The 24,048-nt window shown below is 50.9% G+C and overlaps 1 protein-coding gene across 4 annotated transcripts; it reads left to right on the top strand.

Moving 5' to 3' along the window:
• The first annotated feature begins 1,958 nt into the window (after window positions 1-1,958).
• RUNDC3A (RUN domain containing 3A) lies at window positions 1,959-21,825 on the top strand. Of its 4 annotated transcripts, none has more exons than XM_038753815.1 (11): window positions 1,959-2,074; window positions 6,725-6,840; window positions 7,930-8,063; window positions 8,235-8,320; window positions 8,436-8,522; window positions 9,776-9,856; window positions 10,889-11,054; window positions 17,128-17,285; window positions 18,998-19,135; window positions 19,379-19,485; window positions 21,153-21,825. In XM_038753815.1, the coding sequence occupies exons 1-11, from the start codon at window positions 1,962-1,964 to the stop codon at window positions 21,293-21,295; spliced, it is 1,329 nt and encodes a 442-aa protein (XP_038609743.1). In that variant the 5' UTR covers window positions 1,959-1,961; the 3' UTR covers window positions 21,296-21,825. The 4 variants fall into 4 exon arrangements, with proteins under 4 accessions (XP_038609743.1, XP_038609744.1, XP_038609742.1 ...); XM_038753816.1 differs by having other exon boundaries at window positions 8,433-8,522; window positions 21,211-21,825; XM_038753814.1 differs by having other exon boundaries at window positions 8,433-8,522; window positions 21,153-21,824.
• The last annotated feature ends 2,223 nt before the right edge of the window (window positions 21,826-24,048 follow it).

Genomic DNA, 24,048 nt, shown 5'->3' with positions numbered 1-24,048 from the left:
GTCTGTCTATTGTTGTATTGTACTTTCCCAAGCACTCAGGATAGTGCTCTGCACACAGTAAGTGCTCAATAAATACGGTTGAATGAATGAATCAGGTTAGATGCAGTCCTTGTCCCACATGGGGATCACAGTCTTAATCCCTCATTTTCCAGATGAGGTAACTGAGACCCAGAGATGCGTAGTGACTAGCCCAAGGTCACACAGCTGACAATTGGCAGAGCCGGAATTTGAACCCATGACTTTGGGCAAGTCACTTCACTTCTCTGGGCCTCAGTGGCCTCATCCGTCAAAGGGGGATTAAAGCTGTGAGACCCCCGTGGGACCACCTGAAAAGAGCCCGGGCTTTGGAGTCAGAGGTCATGGGTTCGAATGCTGCCTCCATCACCTGACGGCTGTGGGGCCTTGGGCAAGCCACTTCGCTTCTCTGAGCCTCAGTTACCTCACCTTTAAAATGGGGGTTGATTGTGAGCCCCACGTGGGGCAACTTGATCACCTTGTATCCCCCCCCCCCGCCCCCCAGCACATAGTAAGTGCTTAACAAATGGCATCATTTCTAGACTGTGAGCCCCCTGTTGGGTAGGGACCGTCTCTCTATGTTGCCAACTTGGACTTCCCAAGCGCTTAGTCCAGTGCTCTGCACACAGTAAGCGCTCAATGAATACTATTGATTGATTGATCATTATTATTACCTTGCAACCTCCCCAGCGCTTAGAACGGTGCTTTGCACGTAGGAAGCAGCGTGGCTCAGTGGAAAGAGTGCGGGCTTGGGGTCCTGGGTTCGAATCCCGCCTCCCCCACATGCCTGCTGTGTGACCTTGGGCAAGTCACCTCACTTCTCTGTGCCTCAGTTCCCTCATCTGTAAAATGGGGATTAAGACTGCGAGGCCCCCCCCATGGGACAACCTCATCTCCTTGTGTTCCCCTCAGCGCTTAGAACAGTGCTTTTAGACACAGTCTTTTAGGCTGTGAGCCCACTGTTGGGTAGGGACTGTCTCTGTATGTTGCCAACTTGTACTTCCCAAGCGCTTCGTACAGTGCTCTGTGCACAGTAAGCGCTCAGTAAATACGATTGATGATGATGCTTTGCACATAGTAAGCGCCCACATGGGACAACCTCATCTTGTGTTCCCCCCAGCGCTTAGAACAGCGCTTTGCACATAGTAAGAGCTTAACAAATACCAACATTATTGTTCTTCTTCTTCTTCTTCTTCTTCTTCTTCTTCTTCTTCTTATTATTATTATTATTATTGTTATTATAAGCGCTTCATAAATGCTACCCTTTTAGACTGTGAGCCCACCGTTGGGTAGGGACTGTCTCTATATGTTGCCAATTCGTACTTCCCAAGAGCTTAGTACAGTGCTCTGCACACAGTAAGCGCTCAATAAATCCCCCCTCTCCCCCTCTCCCCCTCGTTCCCCTCTCCATCCCCCCATCTTACCTCCTTCCCTTCCCCACAGCACCTGTCTATATATATATATATATATATATATATGTTTGTACATATTTATTACTCTATTTTATTTATTTATTTTACTTGTACATATCTATTCTATTTATTTTATTTTGTTAGTATGTTTGGTTTTGTTCTCTGTCTCCCCCTTTTAGACTGTGAGCCCACTGTTGGGTAGGGACTGTCTCTCTATGTTGCCAATTTGTACTTCCCAAGCGCTTAGTACAGTGCTCTGCACACAGTAAGCGCTCAATAAATACGATTGATGATGATGATGCTATGATGCTGATGATGATTCCCCACCCCGTCCCCTGCGCATCCCTCCGCTGATTGGTCCCCGGGGATGAAGGCTATGACGTCACGGGGGAGGGGGCTCCGCATCAGCACCGGGGACAGCTCCGTCTGTCCGGCGGAGGGGAGGGGAAGGAGCGGTCCTGTGGGGGGCGCTCTTTGAGCCTGGGGGGGGGAAAGGGGGGGTCTCCGGGGGTCCCGGGCAGCGGTGGGCAGCACATGTGGATGGAATCCACCTTTGTGCAGTCCGCCATGGCGCTGGGCCTCTCCTCCAAGAAGGCCTCCTCCCGCAACGTGGCCGTGGAGCGGCGGAACCTCATCACCGTGTGCAGGTGAAGGGGGGGAGGGGGCGACCGAGCCTGGGGGGCACCCCCCAACCCGTCCGAACGAGGGTCTGGATGGGAAGGGGTCTTCCACGGTGTAGGGGGGGAGATCAGGAAGTGACATCATCCCCTGGCTGGAGTGGGGGGCGGCTAGGGATGCAGGCCTGTCGCCCATCGGAAGCCTGACAAAAGGCCTCGTTAGCCACCTGATCCGGGGGCCCCTCCATCCATCGATGGTGTTTATTAAGCGCCTACTGGATTCTGTACGACCAGAATTCGTCTTCTAGACTGTGAGCCCCCTGTTGGGTAGGAACTGTCTCTATATGTTGCCAACTTGTACTTCCCAAGCGCTTAGTACAGTGCTCTGCACCCAGTAAGCGCTCAATAAATACGATTGATGATGATGTTGCCAGCTTGGACTTCCCAAGCGCTCTGCACACAGTAAGCGCTCAATAAATACGATTGACTGAATTAGCAGGCACGTCCCCTGCCCACAAGGAGCTTAGAGGGGGAGACCGACGTTAAATATAAATTAATGAATTCCGGATAGGGACATAAGTGCTTCTTCCCCCTACCTCGCCCCCAGGCATTAAGGTGAGGCAGCAATCAATCAATCAATCAATCGTATTTATTGAGCACTTACTGTGTGCAGAGCACTGTACTAAGAGCTTGGGAAGTACAAGTTGGCAACATATAGAAACAGTCCCTACCCAACAGTGGGCTCACCGTTTCCATCTCTCAGGCCTCTCCTCTGGGAAGCCATGTTCAAAAGGGGAGGGCCAACCCTGGGCCCAGCCCTGTCTTCCCCTGCCCGTTCATTCGTTCACTTATTCATTCATTCAGTCGTATTTATTGAGCACTTACTGTGCGCAGAGCGCTGTACCAAGCCCTTGGGAGAGACGGTGCGACAATAAACCGACACATTCCCTACCCACAACGGGCTTACAGACTAGAGGTGGGGAGAGACAGACATCAATAGAAATCAATAAATGACAGCTACGGACATAAGTGGTGTGGGGCTGGGAGAGGGGATGAAAAAAGGGAGCAAGTCATGGCGACGCAGAAGGAAGAGGTAGAAGAGGAAAAGAGGAAAGGCCTCTTGGAGGAGATGGGCCTTCAATAAGGCTTTGGTGGGAGGGAGAGGAATTTTCTGTCGGATTTGACCAGGCCAGAGGCAGGACGTGGGCCAGAGGTTGGCAGCGAGATAGACGCCGAGAGGTACGGTGAGAAGGTTGGCAGTAGAGGAGCGAAGCGTGGGGGCTGAGTTGGAGGAGGAGAGTCCCATCCCTTACCCATCCCTTGCCTGCCTCCTTCCAGGCCTGGGCGAGCCTGAGGCTCTGGAGTGGGCAAGGGGAGCAGCCAGGCCTGGGGACCCTCTGGCCGGGTTCACTTTCAGAATCAAATTCAAACATCGCAGGCTCGTGGGGACACCGACACTCTGCATCCCGTGTCCGGCTCGGCAGCTGAGCCCGGAGCGGGCCCCGGAAGGCGGGGGGCAAGCCCAGGTCCCAGCTTCCCGTGGGGGTTGCAGGCCCCACGCTGGTCCTAAACTGGACCAATCCAGCTCTGAAGACCTCTAGCCTCTAAGTTTGTTGTGGGCAGGAAGTAATAATGATCATTATTATGGTATTAAGCGCTTACTATGTGCCTAGCACTGTTCTAAGCACTGGGGTAGATGCAAGGTTGTCCCACGAGAGGCTCACAGTCTTAATCCCCATTTTACAGATGAGGTCACTGAGGCACAGAAAAGTGAAGTGACTTGCCCAAGGTCACGCAGCAGACAAATGGTGGAGCTGGGATGAGAACCCACGTCCTCTAACTCCCAAGCCTGTGCTCTTGTCACTAGGCCACGCTGCTTAGACAGAGCACAAAATAACAATGTAACAGAATAGATTTGTTATATTACTCTCCCAATCGCTTAGTACGGTGCTCTGCGTGCAGTAAGCACTCAATAAATACCGTTGATTGATGGATTGATTGATCTCCGGCCCAGTCAGTCCCTGAGATATCGTTCCGGCCTTCGGGGACATCAACCTCCCATCTTCCCAGCTGGGTCACCCTCTCCCTCACCCGTCCCATCCCATTCAATCATTCATTTGTTCAATCATATTTATTGAGCGCTTTCTGTGTGCAGAGCATCGTACTAAGCACTTGGGAGAGTACAAAAATAGACAGACATTTCCTGCCCATTATGAGCTTACAGTCTAGATGGGGGAGACAGACATCAATATGAAGAAATAAATGACAGATCTGGACATAAGTGCTGGGGGGCAGGGAGAGGGGAAGAACCAAGGGAGTAAATCAGGGTGACACAGAAAGGAGTGGGAGAAGAGGAAAGGAGGGACTTAGTCTGGGAAGGCCTCTTGGAGGAGGTGCACCCTCAGGAAGGCTTTGAAGTGAGGGAGAGTCACTGTCATATTTGAGGAGGGAAGGAGAGCTCTTACTGTGTGCAGAGCACTGTATTAAGCACTTGGGAGAGTACAATATAATAGATTTAGTAAACACGTTCCCACCCACAACCAATTTACAGCCTAGTCACGTTCCCCAAAATGTTTTTGTCCCTTCTGTGACCCTCACCTAACCCCATCACCATCTCTACTACTACTAATGGCATTTGTTAAGCGCTTACTATGTGCGAAGCACTGTTCTAAGCACCGGGGTGGATACAGGGTGATCAGGTTGTCCCGCGGGGGGCTCGCAGTCTTAATCCCCATTTTACAGATGAGGGAACTGAGGCTCAGAGAAGTGAAGTGACTTGCGCAAAGTCACACAGCTGACAAGCGACAGAGCCGGGATCAGAACCCATGACCTCTGACTCCCAAGCCCGGGCTCTTTCCGCTGAGCCACGCTGCTCCTCCACCATGTTTCCATCCCACTTATATGCTTGTCCAGAAGCAGCGTGGCCCAGTGGAAAGAGCCCGGGCTTTGGAGTCAGAGGTCATGGGTTCAAATCCCTGCTCCCACAATTGTCAGCTGTGCGACTTTGGGCAAGTCACTTCACTTCTCTGTGCCTCAGTTACCTCTGTAAAATGGGGATTAAGACGGTGAGCCCCCCGTGGGGCAACCTGATCCCCTTGTAGCCTCCCCAGCGCATAGAACAGTGCGTTGCACATAGTAAGTGCTTAATAAATGCCATTATTATTATTATTATTGAGTCCCCTCAATCAATCATTAATGGTATTTACTGAGCACTTACTGTGGGAGCCAACCCCAGGCTGAGTCAGAGCTGGGCTGGAGGGGAGAGGGGTGTCCTTTCCCATCTGGAGGTGACCCAGGCCTCATGTCCAGGCATTGGTCTCATGGGCTACTGGGATTTGTAGCCTCAGTGGCCCAGAGTCCGGCTTTGGGCTGACTTGCCCCAGCTCAGCTAGCAGATCTCTGGCCTCTCCCCGTCTCCCTAGGTGATAATAATGATGGCATTTATTAAGCGCTTACTATGTGCAAAGCACTGTTCTAAGCGCTGGAGAGGTTACAAGGTGATCAGGTTGTCCCACGGGGGGCTCGCAGTCTCAATCCCCATTTCCATATGAGGTAACTGAGGCCCAGAGAAGTGAAGTGACTTGCCCAAAGTCACACAGCTGACAATTGGCGGAGCTGAGATTTGAACCCATGACCTCTGACTCCAGAGCCCGGGCTCTTTCCACTGAGCCACGCTGATGGGAGCAGGGATGGGGTACAGTACCCCAGAAAGCGCCCTGCTTGAGATCAACTCTGGAGGAAGTTGCTGGGCATCCAAGATCCAAGGGTTTGGAGAGATTCAAAGATGTGTCCATTCTGGGTCACTTGGAGGGAGAGTCAGGGTGGGTTGGATCGTCTGCCCCTTTCCAAAAGGGTGAGGGCCAAGGGGACCCAAATAGAGACAGGGGACTGGACAGAGTGGAACATGCCCCCCCCCCCATACTTTTCCCTTCCACTATCCCTAAAGGGGACCCCAGCTTGACCTGGCTGGAAAGGGTCTTTGGAGGGGGAGTTGGGTCATTCATTCATTCAATCATATTTATCGAGCTCTTACCATGCACAAAAAACTGTACTAAGCACTCGGGTGAGTATAATATAACAATATCCTAGGCCTTCCGGTGTGGCTCCTCCTAGGCTCCTCCACCGCTGATCTCCTCACCGTACCTCGCTCTCGCCTGTTCCGCCATCGACCCCCGGCCCACGTCATCCCCCGGGCCTGGAATGCCCCCAATCCCTCTGCCCATCCGCCCAGCTAGCTCTCTTCCTCCCTTCAAGGCCCTGCTGAGAGCTCACCTCCTCCAGGAGGCCTTCCCAGACTGAGCCCCTTCCTTCCTCTCCCCCTCGTCCCCCTCTCCATCCCCCCATCTTACCTCCTTCCCTTCCCCACAGCACCTGTATATATGTTTGTACATATTTATTACTCTATTTATTTATGTATTTATTTCATTTGTACATATCTATTCTATTTTATTTTGTTAGTATGTTTGGTTTTGTTCTCTGTCTCCCCCTTTTAGACTGTGAGCCCACTGTTGGGTAGGGACTGTATATGTTGCCAATTTGTACTTCCCAAGTGCTTAGTACAGTGCTCTGCACATAGTAAGCGCTCAATAAATACGATTGATGATGATGATGATGGAAGTTGGGTCTAGGGTCCTGGGGGAGTAAGCCCCCAGCTCTGTCGTGTCCTTGGGCTTCCCCCAGGTTCTCGGTGAAGACCCTGTTGGAGAAATACACCGCAGAACCCATTGACGAGTCTTCCGAGGAGTTTGTCAACTTCGCTGCCATCTTGGAACAGATCCTAAGCCACCGCTTCAAGGGTCAGCACGGACCACCCCCGGCCGGGCCCGCCGCCCCCACCTCCCACCGGGCCCAGGCCCCCGCCCACAATCATAATAACAACACTAATAACTGTGCTTTCCGTTAAGCACTTACTCTGGGCCAAGCGCTGTACCGAGCCCTGGGGTAATAATAACGATAATGGCATTTATTAAGCGCTTACTATATCCAGGCACTTACTGAGCGCCGGGGTGGATACAAGCAAATCGGGCTGGACACAGTCCCTTGTCCCACGTATGGCTCCCGGTCTCAATCCCCATTTTACAGATGAGATACCTGAGGCCCAGAGAAGTGAAGTGAATTGACCAAGATCACACAGCAAACAGGTGGTGGACCCAGGATTAGAACCTTCTGAATTCCTGGCCCAAGTTCTATCCACTATGTCACGCTGCTTCTCTAGACGCAAAACAATCACTCCTGCCTCGGTAATAACAACTAATAATAATCTACCCCAGCGCTTAGTACACTGCTTGACCCCTTTTAGACTCCCCTTTCAGACTGTGAGCCTACTGTTGGGTAGGGACTGCCTCTATATGTTTCCAACTTGTACTTCCCAAGCGCTTAGTACAGTGCTCTGCACACAGTAAGCGCTCAATAAATACGATTGATTGATTGATTAATTGCGGTACTGGTTAAGCCTTTACTATATGTCAGGCACATATAGTAAACGGGGTTGGACACAGTCCCTGTCCCACAAGGGGCTCACCATCTCACAACCTTAATCCCCATTTTCCAGATGAGAGAACTGAGGCCCAGAGAAGTGAAGGGACTTGTCGCACACCACACAGGTGATGGAGTCAGGTCCTTCCTTCTGTTGCCAACTTGTACTTCCCAAGCGCTTAGTACAGTGCTTTGCCCACAGTAAGCACTCAATAAATACTATTGATGATTGATTGATTGATTCTGACCCCCAGGCCAACTTTCTTTCCACTAGGCCACACTCCTTCTCTTATGCCTCGCCCAAAGCCTCTGCCCGAACCCCGTTCCCAGCCCCGGCTCCCCCCGCCCCCCAACCTCCCCTGTCCCCCACCCTCACCCCAGCTCAGCCCCAATTCCCAGTGTCGCCCTAGGCCCCGTCAGCTGGTTCAGCTCGGATGGGCAGAGAGGTTTCTGGGACTACATCCGGTTGGCCTGCAGCAAGGTACCCAATAACTGCGTGGCCAGCATCGAGAACATGGAAAACATCGGCACGGCCCGGGCCAAGGTGGGGAGACTCGTGGGGAGGAGCGCGAGGGAGGGGACGGGGCAAGGATGCTGAAGGGTGCCCATCTTTCCGATCCCCAACCCCTGACCCAAGCGGTGGGTGCTCCTGGCTCTCTGGCCTGGGCCCAAGGAGACGCCGGCCTGACTGCCCACCGCCTTGCTGCCCTTCCAGGGTCGGGCCTGGATCCGGGTGGCACTGATGGAGAAGCGCATGTCGGAGTACATCGCCACCGCCCTCAGGGACACCCGCACCACGCGGTGAGCCCACCCGACACGTCCTTCACTGCCGTGCCCTGCCCCGGGAGACCTGGTGGGGTGGGGAAGGGGTCTGAGAGAGGGGCAGGGGCGTTGACGGAGCCCCCTCCCGCAGAAGATTCTACGACGACGGGGCCATCATGCTGCGGGAAGAGTCCACTGTGCTCACCGGGATGCTCATCGGCCTCAGCGCCATCGACTTCAGGTGGGGCCGCAGGTGGGGAGGGACCGAGCTGGCTGGGGGGGCTGGGGGGAGGTGGGAGGATTCCCCCTCACCTCCCCTCTCCCCAGCCTGGGCTCAGACCCCACCCCAGCAAGGCTTAGTGGCAAGAACACACCCTTGGGAGTCAGAGGCTGTGGGTTCTAATCAATCAATCAATCGTATTTATTGAGCGCTTACTGCGTGCAGAGCACTGGACTAAGCGCTTGGGAAGTCCAAGTTGGCAACGTATAGAGACAGTCCCTACCCAACAGTGGGATCGCAGTCTAATCCCGACTCTGCCACTTGTCTGCTGCGTGACTTTGGCCAAGCCACTTAATAATGGCATTTATTAAGCACTTACTATGTGCAAAGCACTGTTCTAAGCACGGGGGAGGTTACAAGGGGATCAGGTTGTCCCACAGGGGGCTCACAGTCTTCATCCCCATTTTCCAGATGAGGTAACTGAGGCACAGAGAAGTTAAGTGACTTGCCCAAAGTCACACAGCTGACAACTGGTGGAGCCGGGATTTGAACCCCTGACCTCTGACCTCTGACTCCAAAGCCCATGCTCTTTCCACTGAGCCACGCTGCTTTCCCACTTCGTCACTTCGCTACTTCACTTCTCTGGGCCTCAGTGACCTCATCTGGAAAATGGGGATTAAGACTGTGAGCCCCACGTGGGACAGCCTGATTCATTCATTCATTCAATCGTATTTATTGAGTGTTTACTGTGTGCAGAGCACTGTACTAAGCGCTTGGGAAGTACAAGTTGGCAATATATAGGGACGGTCCCTACCCAACAGTGGGCTCACAGCCTGATGACCGTGCATCTACCCCAGCGCTTAGAACAGTGGCTGGCACATAGTAGGCGCTTAACAAATATCATCGTCATCATTTAGACTGTGAGCCCACCTTTTAGACTGTGAGCCCACTGTTGGGTAGGGACTGTCTCTATATGTTGCCAATTTGTACTTCCCAAGCGCTTAGTACAGTGCTCTGCACATAGTAAGCGCTCAGTAAATATGATTGATGATGATGATGACCTTGGGCAAGTCGCTTCACTTCTCTGTGCCTCAGTGACCTCATCTGTAAAATGAGGATTAAGATTGTGAGCCCCTTGTGGGACAACCTGGTGACCTTGGGTCTACCCTGTGCTTAGAACAGTGCTTGGCACATAGTAAGCGTTTAACAAATACCATCAGCCTTCTCATCATCACCCCACACCCACTTACCACCATGTGGGCTCCTCGTTTCAGCTTCTGCCTGAAGGGCGAGGTGATGGACGGGAAGACGCCCGTTGTCATCGACTACACGCCATACCTCAAGTTCACGCAGAGGTGAGACCCCCCCACCCCCTATTCCCCCCTTCTGTGCAGACCCCTCCACCCCCTCAGGGCCCTGCTGGGGGGTGGTGGAGGGGGAGAAGAGGACGAGGAGAGAGAGGAGAGAAGGGAACTATAAACTCACTGATCCATTCATTCAATCGTATTTATTGAACACTTCCTGTGTGCAGAGCACTGTACTAAGCACTTGGTACAATACAACAATAAAACAGTGACATTCCCTGCCCACAATGAGCTCACAGTCTAGAGTGGGGGAGACAGACATCAATACCAATAAATAAAATGACCAATCGGGACATAAGTGCTGTGGGGCTGGGAGTCGGGAGAGGGGAAATCAATCAGTCAATCAATCAATCGTATTTACTGAGCGCTTACTGTGTGCAGAGCACTGTACTAAGGAAAGGAAGCAAGTCAGGGTGACGCAGAAGGGAGTGGGAGATGAGGAAAAGTGGGGCTTAGTCTGGGAAGACCTCTTGGAGGAGAGGAGGCACCGCTGTTTACTGTCTAGTGGGGGGGGAACATGCCTACCAACTCTGTTATACTGTATTCTCCTGAGCGCTTAATACAGTGCTCTGCACACAGTAAGCGCTCAATAAATGCCATTGATTGATGGGGAGAAGCATGCATGGCGTGGTGGATAGAGCCCAGGCCTTGGAGTCAGAAGGTCACGGGTTCTAACCCCGACTCCACCACTGTCTGCTGTGTGACCTCGGGCAAGTCACTTCCCTTCTCTGGGCCTCAGTTACCTCATCTGGAAAAGAGGGATTAAGCCCGTGAGCCCCACGTGGGACAACCGGATCACCTCGTAACCTTAGTCCAGTGCCTGGCACGTAGTTGGTGCTTAACAAATATCATCATCATTATTATTATTATTTTTAGGAGAGAGGGGGACCGAACACGACTGGAGAAGGAGAAAGGAGGGAAGGAGGAGGAGGGAAGTGGGAGGAGAGGGGAGCGAGGGGGAGCAGGGGAGGTGGGCGTCCCTAGGCCTGGTCCTGCCCTGACCCAAGGCCCTGGGGGGCACAGCTACGACTACCTGACGGACGAGGAGGAGCGGCGCAGCGTGGGGAGCAGCACGAGTGAAGACAGCTCCCCCGAGCTCCCCTACCTGCCCCTGGTCACCGGTGAGGACAGCTGCTACAGCAAGTGGCGCAAAATGGAGCACAAGTTCCGCATCGTCTATGCCCAGAAGGTGGGCTGCGCGGAGGAGGAGGCCGGGGCCGGGGGGAGAAGGGTCAGGGAGAGGGTGATTGTGGTGACGGGGTCTGCGAGGGGGAGAAGCCACACGGGTGGGCAGAACGGCAGAGAGAAGGGCAGAGGGGAGGAAAGCGCTTAGTACAGTGCTCTGCACAAAGGAAGCGCTTGGGAAGCACAAGTTGGCAACATATAGAGACGGTCCCTACCCAACAACGGCCTCACGGTCTAGAAGGGGGAGACAGACGGGAAAACAAAACACGGGGACAGGTGTCAAGTCATCAGAATAAATAGAAGTAAAGCTAGATGGACCTCATTAACAAAATAAATAGAATAGTAAATATGTACAAGTAAAATAAATAGAGTAATAAATCTCCCACGCACTTAGTTCAGTGTTCTTCACATGCTTAGTAGTGCTCAATTAATAAGAAGAATGGTATTTGTTAAGTGCTTACTATGTGTAATCCCATTTTACAGATGAGGTAACTGAGGCACAGAGAAGTTAAGTGGCTTGCCCAAGGTCCCACAGCTGATAAGTGGCGGAGCTGGGATTCAAACCCATGACCTCTGACTCCAAAGCCCGTGCTCTTTCCACTGAGCCACGCTGCTTCTTCATAAATGCCATTATTATTATTATTATTATTATTATTATGTCATTCATTCAATAAATCGTATTTATTAATAATAATAATTTTGGTGTTTGTTAAGCACTTACTATGTGCAAAGCACTGTTCTAAGCGCTGGGGAGGATACAAGGTGATCAGGTTGGCCCACGTGGGGCTCACAGTCTTCATCCCCGTTTTACAGATGAGGTAACTGAGGCACAGAGAAGTGAAATGACTTGCCCGAAGTCACACAGCTGACAAGCGGTGGAGCCGGGATTTGAAGCCATGACCTCTAACTCCAAATCCCGGGCTCTTTCCACCGAGCGTGAGCGCTTACTGTGCGCAGAGCACTGTACTAAGCGCTTGGGAAGTACGATTCAGCAACAAAGGGAGACGATCCCTGCCCACAACAGGCTCACGGTCTAGAAGGGGGGGAGACAGACATCAAAACAAGTACTAATCAATCAATCGTATTTATTGAGTGCTTATTGTGTGCAGAGCACTGTACTAAGCGCTTGGGAACTACAAGTCAGCAACACATAGAGATAGTCCCTACCCAACAGCGGGCTCACAGTCTAGAAGGGGGGAGACAGACATCAAAACAAGTAAACAGGCATCAATAGCAGCAATATAAATAAATAGAATTAGAGATATAAACACATCAAAAAAGTAAACAGGCATTATTATAAATAAATAAAATTATAGATATGTACATAGATACGCAAGTGCTGTGGGATGGGAGGAGGTGGGGCGATGGGGAGTGGAGGGGGAGCTGAGGAAAAGGAAAAGGAAAAGTCCCTTCTAGACTGTGAGCCCACTGTTGGGTAGGGACTGCCTCTATATGTTGCCAACTTGTACTTCCCAAGCGCTTAGTACAGTGCTCTGCACACAGTAAGCGCTCAATAAATACAATTGATTGAAAAGGCACTGTACTAAGCACTGGGGTGGACAGAAGCAAATTGGATTGGACACAGTCCCCGTCCCACGTGGGGCTCACAGTCTCAACCCCCAGTGTACAAGTGAGGCAACTGAGGCCCAGAGAAGTGATGGGGCTTGCCCGATGCCACACAGCAAAGTAGCGGAGTCACTCATTCATTCATTCAATCATACTTATTGAGCGCTTACTGCGTGCAGAGCACTGTACTAAGCGCTTGGGAAGTACAAGTCGGCAACATCTAGAGATGGTCCCTACCCAACAGTGGGCTCACAGTCTAGAAGGGGGAGATAGAGAACAAAACAAAACATATTAACAAAATAAAATAAATAGAATAAATATGTACAAATAAAATAGAGTAATACATACAAACACATATACATATATACAGGTGTTGTGGGGAAGGGGAGATGCGTAAGGACGCTTACATTTTAGACTGTGAGCCCACTGTTGGGTAGGGACTGTCTCTATATGTTGCCAATTTGTACTTCCCAAGCGCTTAGTACAGTGCTCTGCACATAGTAAGCGCTCAATAAATACGATTGATGATGATGACGTAACCTGCAGAAATACTTAAGTGATGGCAGAGTAGGGCACTGGAGGATGGCAGAGTAGGGCACTGTAGGATGCCAACATTTTATTCTCTACTTCAAAGAATACCTATATGAACCCAAATTTACTTGCATTCTTTTTTAAAAATTCCCAATTTTAGTACTTTGGAAATCCTGCAGTTCACCTGTTTTTTTTCCAACAGCCAAAAGGTACAGGACACAGGTTTAGAGTCGGGATTAGAACCCATGACCTTCTAAATTCCAGGCCTGGAGGAGGAGGAGGAGGAGTCCAGGCAGGGATGCCCGGTCACCGGGCCTGGCACAGCCAGAGGGAGGAGGGCAGGAGGAGTCAGGCCTAGGGGAAGGGGCAGCCAGGGGAGAGACGCTGGGCTGGTACCTTGCTCATCTCAGAACTGCCTGGGTCATCATCAATCATCATCATCAATCGTACTTATTGAGCGCTTACTGTGTGCAGAGCACTGTACTAAGCGCTTGGGAAGTACAAATTGGCAACATATAGAGACAGTCCTTGCCCAACAGTGGGCTCACAGTCTAAAAGTCAAACTGGACTGGACAGGATCGAGTGTATTTACAGATTTGTAAAATGGGGATTAAGACTGTAAGCCCCCCGTGGGACAACCTGATCACCTTGTAACCTCCCCAGCGCTTAGAACAGTGCTTGGCATATAGTAAGCGCTTAATAAATGCCATCATTATTATTAATTAATTGAGTGGAAAAGGAGCAGTGAGCAGGGACCGGACCAGCGGGAGTTTCATTCATTCATTCATTCAATCGTATTTAGTTTCATTCATTCAATCGTATTTATTGAGTGCTTACTGTGTGCAGAGCACTGTACTAAGCGCTTGGGAAGTACAAGTTAGCAACGGTCCCTACCCAACATTGGGCTCACAGTCTAGTCTGAGTTTCTGGCAGGGAGAAGCAGCGTGGAACATTGGAAAGCGCCCAGGCCTGCGAGTCAGAAGATGTGGGTTCTAATCCTGGCTCCTCCACCTGACTTGTCTTCTGTGTGACCTTGGGCAAGTCAGTTGACTTCTCTGGGCCTCAGTTTCCTCATGCGCAAAATGGGGATAGAGACTGCGAGTCTCGTGGGACACATGGGACAGGGACTGTGTCCAACCCAATTATCTTGTATCTACCCCAGCACTTAGAACAGTGCCTGGCACTTAAGTACTTAGCAAATATTATTATTATTATTATTATTACAGTGCCTGGCACATAGGAAGCACTTAATATTATTACTATTATTATTATTGTTATTATGGGAAGCAGCATGGCATAGTGGATAGAGCTCGGACATGGGAGTCGGAACAACAACAACAATAATGGCATTTATTAAGCGCTTACTATGTGCAAGGCACTGTTCTAAGCACCTGGCACATAGGAAGCACTTAACAAATATTATTATTATTATTATTGTTATTATGGGAAGCAGCATGGCATAGTGGATTGAGCTCAGACATGGGAGTCAGAACAACAACAACAACAACAACAATGGCCTTTATTAAGCGCTTACTATGTGCAAAGCACTGTTCTAAGCACCTGGCACATAGGAAGCACTTAAATATTATTATTATTGTTATTGTGGGAAGCTGCATGACATAGTGGATAGAGCTCCGAGATGGGAGTTGGAACAACAACAACAATAATAATGGCATTTATTAAGCATTTACTATGTGCAAAGCACTGTTCTAAACGTCTGGCACATAGGAAGCATTTAAATATTATTATTATTGTTGTTATTATGTGAAGCAGCATGGCTTAGATAGAGTGGATAGAGCTCGGGCCTGGGAGTTAGAAGATCATGAGTTCTAATCCCAGTTCTGCCACTTGTCTGCTGGGTGACCTTGGTCAATTCGCTTCACCTCTCTGGGCCTCAGTGATCTCATCTGTAAAATGGGGATTGAAACCGTGAGCCCCACGTGGGACAGGGACTGTGTCCAGCCAGATTTGCTGGTATCCACCCCAGCGCTTACTACAGTGCCTAGCACAAAGTAAGCGCCTAACAAATGCCATAATGATGATGATGGTTGTTGTAATTATTATTATTACAGCACCTGGCACATTGGTAGTGCTTAACAAATACTATTATTATTATTATTGATATTATTACTATTACAGTGATGATGATGGTATTTGTTGAGCGCTTACTATGTGCAAAGCACTGTTCTAAGCACGGGGGGGGGACACAAGGTGATCAGGTTGTCCCACGTGCCCATGTCCCTGGCACACAGGTAGCGCTTAACAAATACTATTATTATTATTAATGATATCATTACTATTACAGTGCCTGGCACATAGGAGGCACTTAACAAACACTATTATCATTATTATTATTATTATTGTATGGTGCTTGGAACATAGGAAGTGCTTAACACTTCCACTGAGCCACGGAAGCAGCATGGCTCAGTGGAAAGAGCCCAAGCTCGGGAGTCAGAGATCATGGGTTCTAATCTCGACTCCTCCACTTGTCAGCTGTGTGACTTTGGGCAAGTCACTTAAATTCTCCATGCCTCAGTTCCCTCAACTGTAAAATGGGAATTAAGACTGTGAGCCCCACGTGGGACAACCTGATCACCTTGTATCCCCCCGGCACTTAGAAAAGTGCTTGGCACATAGTAAGCACTTAACAAATACCATTATTATTATTATTAACAAATACTATTGTTATTATTATTGATATTATAACTATTACAGTGCCTGGCACATAGGAAGCACTTAACAAATACTATTATCATTATTGTTATTATTATCATTATGGTGCCTGGAACATAGGAAGCGCTTAACAAATGCAATGAATATTATTATTATTATTATTATTATTATTATTTTTGTTACAGTGCCTGGCACATAGGAAGCACTTAACAAAAGCTATTATTATTATTGCTAAGCAGCATGGCTCAGTGGAAAGAGCATGGGCTTTGGCGTCAGTGGTCATGGGTTCAAATCCCGGCTTCCCACTTGTCAGCTGTGTGACTTTGGGCAAGTCATTTCACTTCTCTGTGCCTCAGTTTCCTCATCTGTAAAATGGGAATTAAGAGTGGGAGCCCCACGTGGGACAACCTGATAATAATAATAATAATAATAATAATAATAATGGTATTTGTTAAGTGCTTACTATGTGCAGAGCACTGTTCTAAGCGCTGGGCGGATACAAGGTGATCAAGCTGCCCCACGTGGGGCTCAAAATCCTTTAATCCCCATTTTACAGATGAGGTAACTGAGGCTCAGAGAAGTTAAGTGACTTCCCCAAGGTCACACAGCAGACATGTGGCGGAGTCGGGATTTGAACCCATGACCTCTGACTCCAAAGCCCGTGCTCCTTCCACTGAGCCACGCTGCTTCACTGATCACCTCGTATCCCCCCAGCGCTTAGAACAGTGCTTGGCACATAGTAAGCGCTTAACAAATACCATTATTATTATTATCAAATACTATTATTATGATAGATATTATTACTATTTATCAAATACTATTATTATGATTGACATTATTACTATTTATCAAATACTATTATTATGATTGACATTATTACTATTTATCAAATACTATTATTATGATTGACATTATTACTATTTATCAAATACTATTATTATGATTGACATTATTACTATTTATCAAATACTATTATTATGATTGACATTATTACTATTTATCAAATACTATTATTATGATTGACATTATTACTATTTATCAAATACTATTATTATGATTGATATTATTACTATAACAGTGCCTGGCACAGAGGAAGCGCTTAACAAATACTATTATCATTATCGTTATTATTATTGTTACGCTGCCTGGAACATAGGAAGCGCTTAACAAATGTTATGATAATTATTATTATTGCGACGGTGCCTGGCACACAGGAAGCGCTTAACAAAACCATTAAAAGAGAAGGGGAGGGATCCGGCCTGGGTGGTGCCAGGGGGCTCTGGGCTGAGGCGGTGCCCGCTCCCCAGGGATACCTGGAGGAGTTGGTGCGGCTTCGGGAATCCCAGCTCAAAGACCTGGAAGCCGAGAACAAGCGACTGCAGAGGCGACTCGACGAGGCGACCGGGCAGCACCAGCTGGAGAAGAGAGAGCTGGAGGGTGTTATCCTGGAGCTGCAAGAGCAGCTGTGAGCAACCCCCCCCTCACCCCTGACCTCTGACCTTGCCCCCTCACCCGCTCCCCCGGCCCGCTCGCTTGTCTCCATTTCCCCGGCCCGCTGCCTCTCATCTCTCCCTGTCTCTCCATCTCCGCTCCTGACCTGACCTCTTTCTCCCATCCTGTTTTTCGGATCCCGTCCCTCTGCCTCTCCGGGCCTCATTCATTCTTTCATTCAGTCATATTTCTTGAGCGCTCAGTGTGTGCAGAGCACTGTACCAAGCGCTTGGGAACATAGAGAGACGGTCCCTGCCCTACAACGGGCTCACAGTCTAGAAGGACTTATTGAGCGCTTACCGTGTGCAGAGCATTGTTTTAAGGGCTTGGAAAGTACAGTTTAATCATAATCAATCAGTCAATCGTATTTATTGAGCTCTTACTGTGTGCAGAGCACTAGACTAAGCGCTTGGGAAGTCCAAGTTGGCAACATAGAGAGACAGTCCCTACCCAACAGTGGGCTCACAGTCTAAGAGGGGGAGACAGGGAACAAAACCAAACATACTAACAAAATAAAATAAATAGAATAGATATGTACAAGTAAATAGAGTAACAAATATGTACAAACATATGTACATATATACAGGTGCTGTGGGGAAGGGAAGGAGGTAAGATGGGAGGGATGGAGAGGGGCATGAGGGGGAGAGGAAGGAAGGGGCTGAGTGTGGGAAGGCCTCCTGGAGGAGGTGAGCTCTCAGTAGGGCCTTGAATTGAGGAAGAGAGCTAGCTTGGCGGATGGGCGGAGGGATGGCATTCCAGGCCCGGGGGATGATGTGGGCCGGGGGTCGATGGTCATATTTCTTTAGCGCTTAGTGTGTGCAGAGCACTGTACCAAGCGCTTGGGAACATATAGAGATGGTCCCTCCCCTACAACGGGCTCACAGTCTAGAAGGACTTATTGAGCGCTTACTGTGTGCAGAGCATTGTTTTAAGGGCTTGGAAAGTACAGTTTAATCATAATCGATCAGTCAATCGTATTTATTGAGCGCTTACTGTGTGCAGAGCACCGTTCTAAGCGCTTGGGAAGTACAAGTTGGCAACATAGAGAGACAGTCCCTACCCAACAGTGGGCTCACAGTCTAGAAGGGGTAGACAGAGAACAAAACCAAACGTATTAACAAAATAAAATAAATAGAATAGATATGTACAAGTAAAATAGAGTAATAAATATGTACAAACATAATGATAATGATAATAATGGATAATTGCGGTATCCGTCAAGCAGTCCCTCTGCCTCTCCGGGTCTCTAAGAATAATGCTGATAATCATAGTCAAGCGCTGTGTGTCAAGCACTGTCCAAAGCGCTGGGGTAGAAACGAAATTAATCAGGTCCCACATGGAGCTCCCAGTCCAAGTTGGAGGTAGAAGAGATGTTGAATGGGAACTGAGGGAACTGAGGCCTAGTGATTTGCCCAAGGTCACACAGCAACGGGTGGCGGAGCCGGGATTAGAACTCAGGTCCTCTGATTCCCAGGCCCTTTTCTGCTAGGCCACAGTCGGTCTCTCTGGGTCTCTGTCTCTCCCTCTCTGTCTCTCTCAATCCCCATCTCTCCATTTCTGTTCCTGTCTCTCCATCACTGTAGCGGGCTGTCTCTGTCCATCGCTGTAGGATGTCTTTCTGCAGTGACCCCCTGCCACCTGCTCCGCCCACCCCATGGCCCCTGACTCCCCCTCCCCCCCCACCAGGACAGGCCTGATCCCCTGTGAACAAGCCCCCCTGGTGCCCCCCTGCAAGGAGCTGGTTGCCCCGCTGGGCGCCCAGTGGCCATCGCTGGGCACGCTCAACGGGCCAGAGGGCGGGCAGGATGCCAAGCTGTACCGGAGGTAACAGGCCCAGCGCTCTGGCCACCTGGCGGGTACCAGACGTTGGCCGGACTCCTGGGTTCCTCCCTCCGTCGGGCTCAGGCCCTTGGGCCTGGGGGAGCCTGGACCTTGGGAGGCTGGTAGAGGCCCAGGGCCCGGGCAGCGGGGGGTGGGTGCCCAGGCCTGGGGGCCGGGGGAGGGGGAGGCCCATTTGGGGGTGGGGGTGGGAGTGGGGGGGCCCAGTGCCAATGGCCTCGCCCGCAGGCACAGCCTGGCCAGCGCGGAGCAGCTGTCCGGCGAGGGCAGCCTCAGCTCCGACTCGCAGCGGCTGGGGGAGGACAAGCGAGACGGGAAGCCCTGGGGGCCCATCGGTGAGACCCCTCCCCACCACCCAGGCGGGGCCACATATGCCCCTCTTTCCCCCAGACGGAGCCAGAAGCACCCCCTCGCAACCCTCACCCATCCGGGCCCAGACCCTCTCCCCATATTCAGCTGGAGATAAGATTCCCCCAACCAGCTGGGGCCAGACCCCCTCCCCCCGACTCAGCTGGAGGTAATAATAATGATGGCATTTATTAAGCGCTTACTATGTGCAAAGCACTGTTCTAAGCGCTGGGGAGGTTCCAAGGTGATCAGGTTGTCCCACGGGGGGCTCACAGTCTTAATCCCCATTTTCCAGATGAGGTAACTGAGGCCCAGAAGTTAAGCGGCTGGCCCAAAGTCACACAGCTGACAATTGGCAGAGCTGGGATTTGAACCCATGACCTCTGACTCCAAAGCCCGGGCTCTTTCCACTGAGACACGCTGAGACCACCCCCACTCCAGCTGGGGCCAGACCCCACTCCCTACAATCAGCTGGGGGTGACCCCCCCTCTTCACCCAGCTGGGATTAGTCAGCATGGCTCAGTGGAAAGCGCCTGGGCTTGGGAGCCAGAGGCCATGGGTTCTAATCCCCACTCTGCCACTTGTCAGCTGTGTGACCAGGCAAGTCACAACTTCTCTGGGCCTCAGTGACCTCATCTGTAAAATGGGGATTGAGCCTCACATGGGGCAACCTGATCACCTTGTATCCTCCCAGTGCTTAGAACAGTGTTTTGTACGTAGTAAGTGCTTAATAAATGTCATTGTTATTATTATTAGCCCCCACCCTTCCCTTAGCCAGACCCAACCTGGGTTGAAACCCTCCCCAGTCATTCAGCCAGGGTTAGACCCTCCCAACCATTCACCAGCTGGAGATGAGACCCCCCCCTCCAGCTGGGGCCAGACCCCCCCGCACCCAGGACCAGACCCCCTCCCCACACTCAGCTGAGGGGGGGGAGACCCTCCCACTTCATTTAGCCAGGGCTTGACTCCCCTCTATCCATCAGCCGGGGTGACCCCCACCACCACCAACAACCCGGGACCAGACCCCTTCCCCTCTCCAATCAATGGCATTTATTGAACTTTGGGCAGGGAATGTCCCTGCTAATTCTGTTGTACTCTCCCAAGCACTTACTACAGTGCCGCTCCCAATAAGCACTTAATAAATACCACTGATTGATTATTGAGCTCTTACTGGGTGCAGAGCACTGTCCTGAGCACATAGGAAAAAGCGTGGCTTCTTAGAGAAGCAGCGTGGCTTAGTGGAAAGAGCCCGGGCTTGGGAGTGAGAGGTTGTGGATTCGAATCCCGCCTCCGCCACTTGTCAGCTGTGTGACTTTGGGCAGGTCACTTCACTGCTCTGGGCCTCAGTTACCTCATCTGTAAAATGGGGATGAAGACTGTGAGCCCCGTGTGGGACCACCTGATTGCCTTGTATCTACTCCAGCGCCTAGAACAGTGCTTGGCACATAGTGTGTGCTTAACAAATGCCAACATTACTATTATAGGAGAGCACAGGAGCTCCCAAGGGGGTGGGGGGCGAGACCAGCCCACCACCCGTGTCCCAGCTTCCGTCCCGGGCACTGGCATCCCCTCCCTCCACTGCCCGCTGGTCCCTGTGGGTGCCCGGGGGCGGGGGGCCGGGCCCCAGGCTGACACCGGTCGCCCCCCGCCCCAGGGAAGGACCCGACGCCGTCCATGCTGGGACTGTGCGGCTCCTTGGCTTCCATCCCCAGCTGCAAGTCTCTGACCAGCCTGAAATCCAACGAATGCCTAGTGAGCGACAGCCCGGAGGCCAGCCCTGCCCTCAGCCCCAGCTGAACCCCCGGGGCGACCCCCAAGGACACCCCCGGGGCCAACCCACCGTGCCCGGCCCAGCCACCTCGCCTTCTTCTCTCCCTCTCCGGGAGCCATCCAGGGGGGAGCCGGGACTTCGCTCCTGGCATCCCAGAGAGGCTCAAACCACTTCAGGATGGACATCAGGCCCAGGAGTCTCCAGTCCACGCCGGGCTCCACCCTAGAGGAGGCTGCAAGGCCTTGGGTCCGGCCTGGCCCTTCCCTGAGACGGACTCTGAAGGGGGGCGTTGGGGGTCTCTTCTGGGGTGGAGAGACTCAGGGGCAGTTTCCCGGCCTGGTCCTATCCCCCTCCCCAGACCCTGAAGACGGTGTCAGCCCCTCGCCCAATCCCCCCCAGACCCTGGTCTTGTGAGTGTCTGTTGCTAAGGCCCACAGGGTTACCTGCCTCTTCTACCCTCGCCCCCCACCCTTAGCAGCTCTGCCACCAGAGCCGCCAATAAAGCCAGAGAACGGACAGAAGTTGGTTCTACGCGTGTGTGGATGGAGGGGAGGGGAGGTTGTGAGATGCTGCGCTCTCTGTAAGAGAAGCAGCGTGGCTCAGTGGAAAGAGCCCGGGCTTTGGAGTCAGAAGTCATGGGTTCAAATCCCGGCTCCGCCAAATGTCAGCTGTGTGACTTTCGGCAGTGAAGTGTGAGACTTCACTTCTCTGGGCCTCAGTTCCCTCATCTGTAATAATAATAATAATAATGATAGCATTTATTATGCGCTTACTATGTGCAAAGCACTGTTCTAAGCGCTGGAGAGGTTACAAGGTCATCAGGTTGTCCCACGTGGGGCTCACAGTCTTAATCCCCATTTTACAGATGAGGGAACTGAGGCACAGAGAAGCGACTTGCCCAAAGTCACACAGCTGACAGTTGGCGGAGCCGGAATTTGAACCCATGACCTCTGACTCCAAAGCCCGGGCTCTTTCCACTGAGCTACGCTGCTTCTCTAAAATAGGGATTAAGACTGTGAGCCCCCGTGGGACAACCTGATCACCTTGTAACTGCCCCAGCGCTTAGAACAGTGCTTTGCACATAGTATGTGCTTAATAAATGCCGTTATTATTATTATTATTATTGTATTTGTTAAGCACTATATGCCAGGCACTGTACTAAGCGCTGGGGTGGATACAAGCAAATCGGGTTGGACACAGTCCCTTTCCCATGTGGGGCCCACAGTCTCAATCCCCATTTTACAGATGAGGTAACTGAAGCACAGAGAAGTGACTTGCCCAAGGTCACACAGCAGACATGTGGCGGAGTCAGCATTAGAACCCACGACCTTCTGACTCCCAGGCCTGTGCTCCATTCATTCATTCAATCATATTTATTGAGCACTTACTGTGTGCAGAGCACTCTACTAAGCGCTTGGAAAGTACAATCAATCAATCGTATTTATTGAGCGCTTACTGTGTGCAGAGCACTGTACTAAGCGCTTGGGAAGTCCAAGTTGGCAACATATAGAGACAGTCCCTACCCAACAGTGGGCTCACAGTCTAAAAGGGGGAGACAGAGAACAAAACCAAACATACTAACAAAATAAAATAAATAGAATAGATATGTACAAGTAAAATAAATAGAGTAATAAATATGTACAAACATATATACATATATACAGGTACAATTAGGCAACAGAGATAGTCCCTGACCACAACGGGCTCACAGTCTAGAAGCGGGGAGGCAGGCATCAAATCAAGTAAACGGGCATCAATGGCATCAACGTAAATAAATAGAATTATAAAGACACACATTAATATAAATAGAATTATAAACATGTACATATATACATATGTGCTGGGGGTCTGGGTAGAGCAAACGGAGCAAGTCGGGGCGATGGGGAGGAGAGGAGCAGAGGAAAAGGGGGGCTTAGTCTGGGAAGGCCTCCTGGAGGAAGTGAGCCTTCAGTAGGGCTTTGAAGGGGGGAAGTGTAATTGGCAGATTTGAGGAGGGAGGGCATTCCAGGCCAGAGGTAGGACGGTGGGACAGATGAGAACAATAATAATGGCATTTATTAAGCACTTACTACGTGCAAAGCACTGTTCTAAGCACTGGGGAGGTTACAAGGTGATCAGGTTGTCCCACAGGGGGCTCAGTCTTCATCCCCATTTTGCAGATGAGGGAACTGAGGCCCAGAGAAGTGAAGTGACTTGCCCAAAGTCACACAGCTGACAAGTGGCGGAGCCGGAATTTGAACCCATGACCTCTGACTCCAAAGCCCGGGGTCCTTTCCACTGAGCCACGTTGCTTCTCAGAATGAGACACAGTGAGAAGGTTAGCGGTACCAGAGGAGCGGAGGGTGCGGGCTGGGATGGAGAAGGAGAGAAGGGAGGTGAGGTAGGAGGGGGAGAGAAGATGGCCAGCTTTGAAGCCAATAGTGAAGAGTTTCCACTATCATCATCATCAATCGTATTTATTGAGCGCTTACTATGTGCAGAGCACTGTACTAAGCGCTTGGGAAGTACAAATTGGCAACATATGCCAACATAGCACTATGCCATGCTATGTGAGGATACAGGGGAGTGGAAACAACCAGAAGGGAGGGGTGTCTCAAAGCAACTCCCCAGATCCCAAAGGGGAAGCAGTGTGCCCTAGTTGGGTGGAGTTTGGACTGGGAGTCAGGAGAACTGGGGTTCTCATCCCGACTCTGCCATGTGTCTGCTGTGTGACCTTGGGCAAATTGCTTCACTTCTGTGCCTCAGTTTCCTCACCTGTAAAATGGGGACTTACACTGTG

Source organism: Tachyglossus aculeatus, chromosome 11, assembly GCF_015852505.1.
Source record: "Tachyglossus aculeatus isolate mTacAcu1 chromosome 11, mTacAcu1.pri, whole genome shotgun sequence".
Classification (NCBI taxonomy): Eukaryota; Metazoa; Chordata; class Mammalia; order Monotremata; family Tachyglossidae; genus Tachyglossus; species Tachyglossus aculeatus.
Note: the sequence above shows the minus strand (reverse complement) of the source record. Positions and strands in the feature narration are given on the sequence as shown.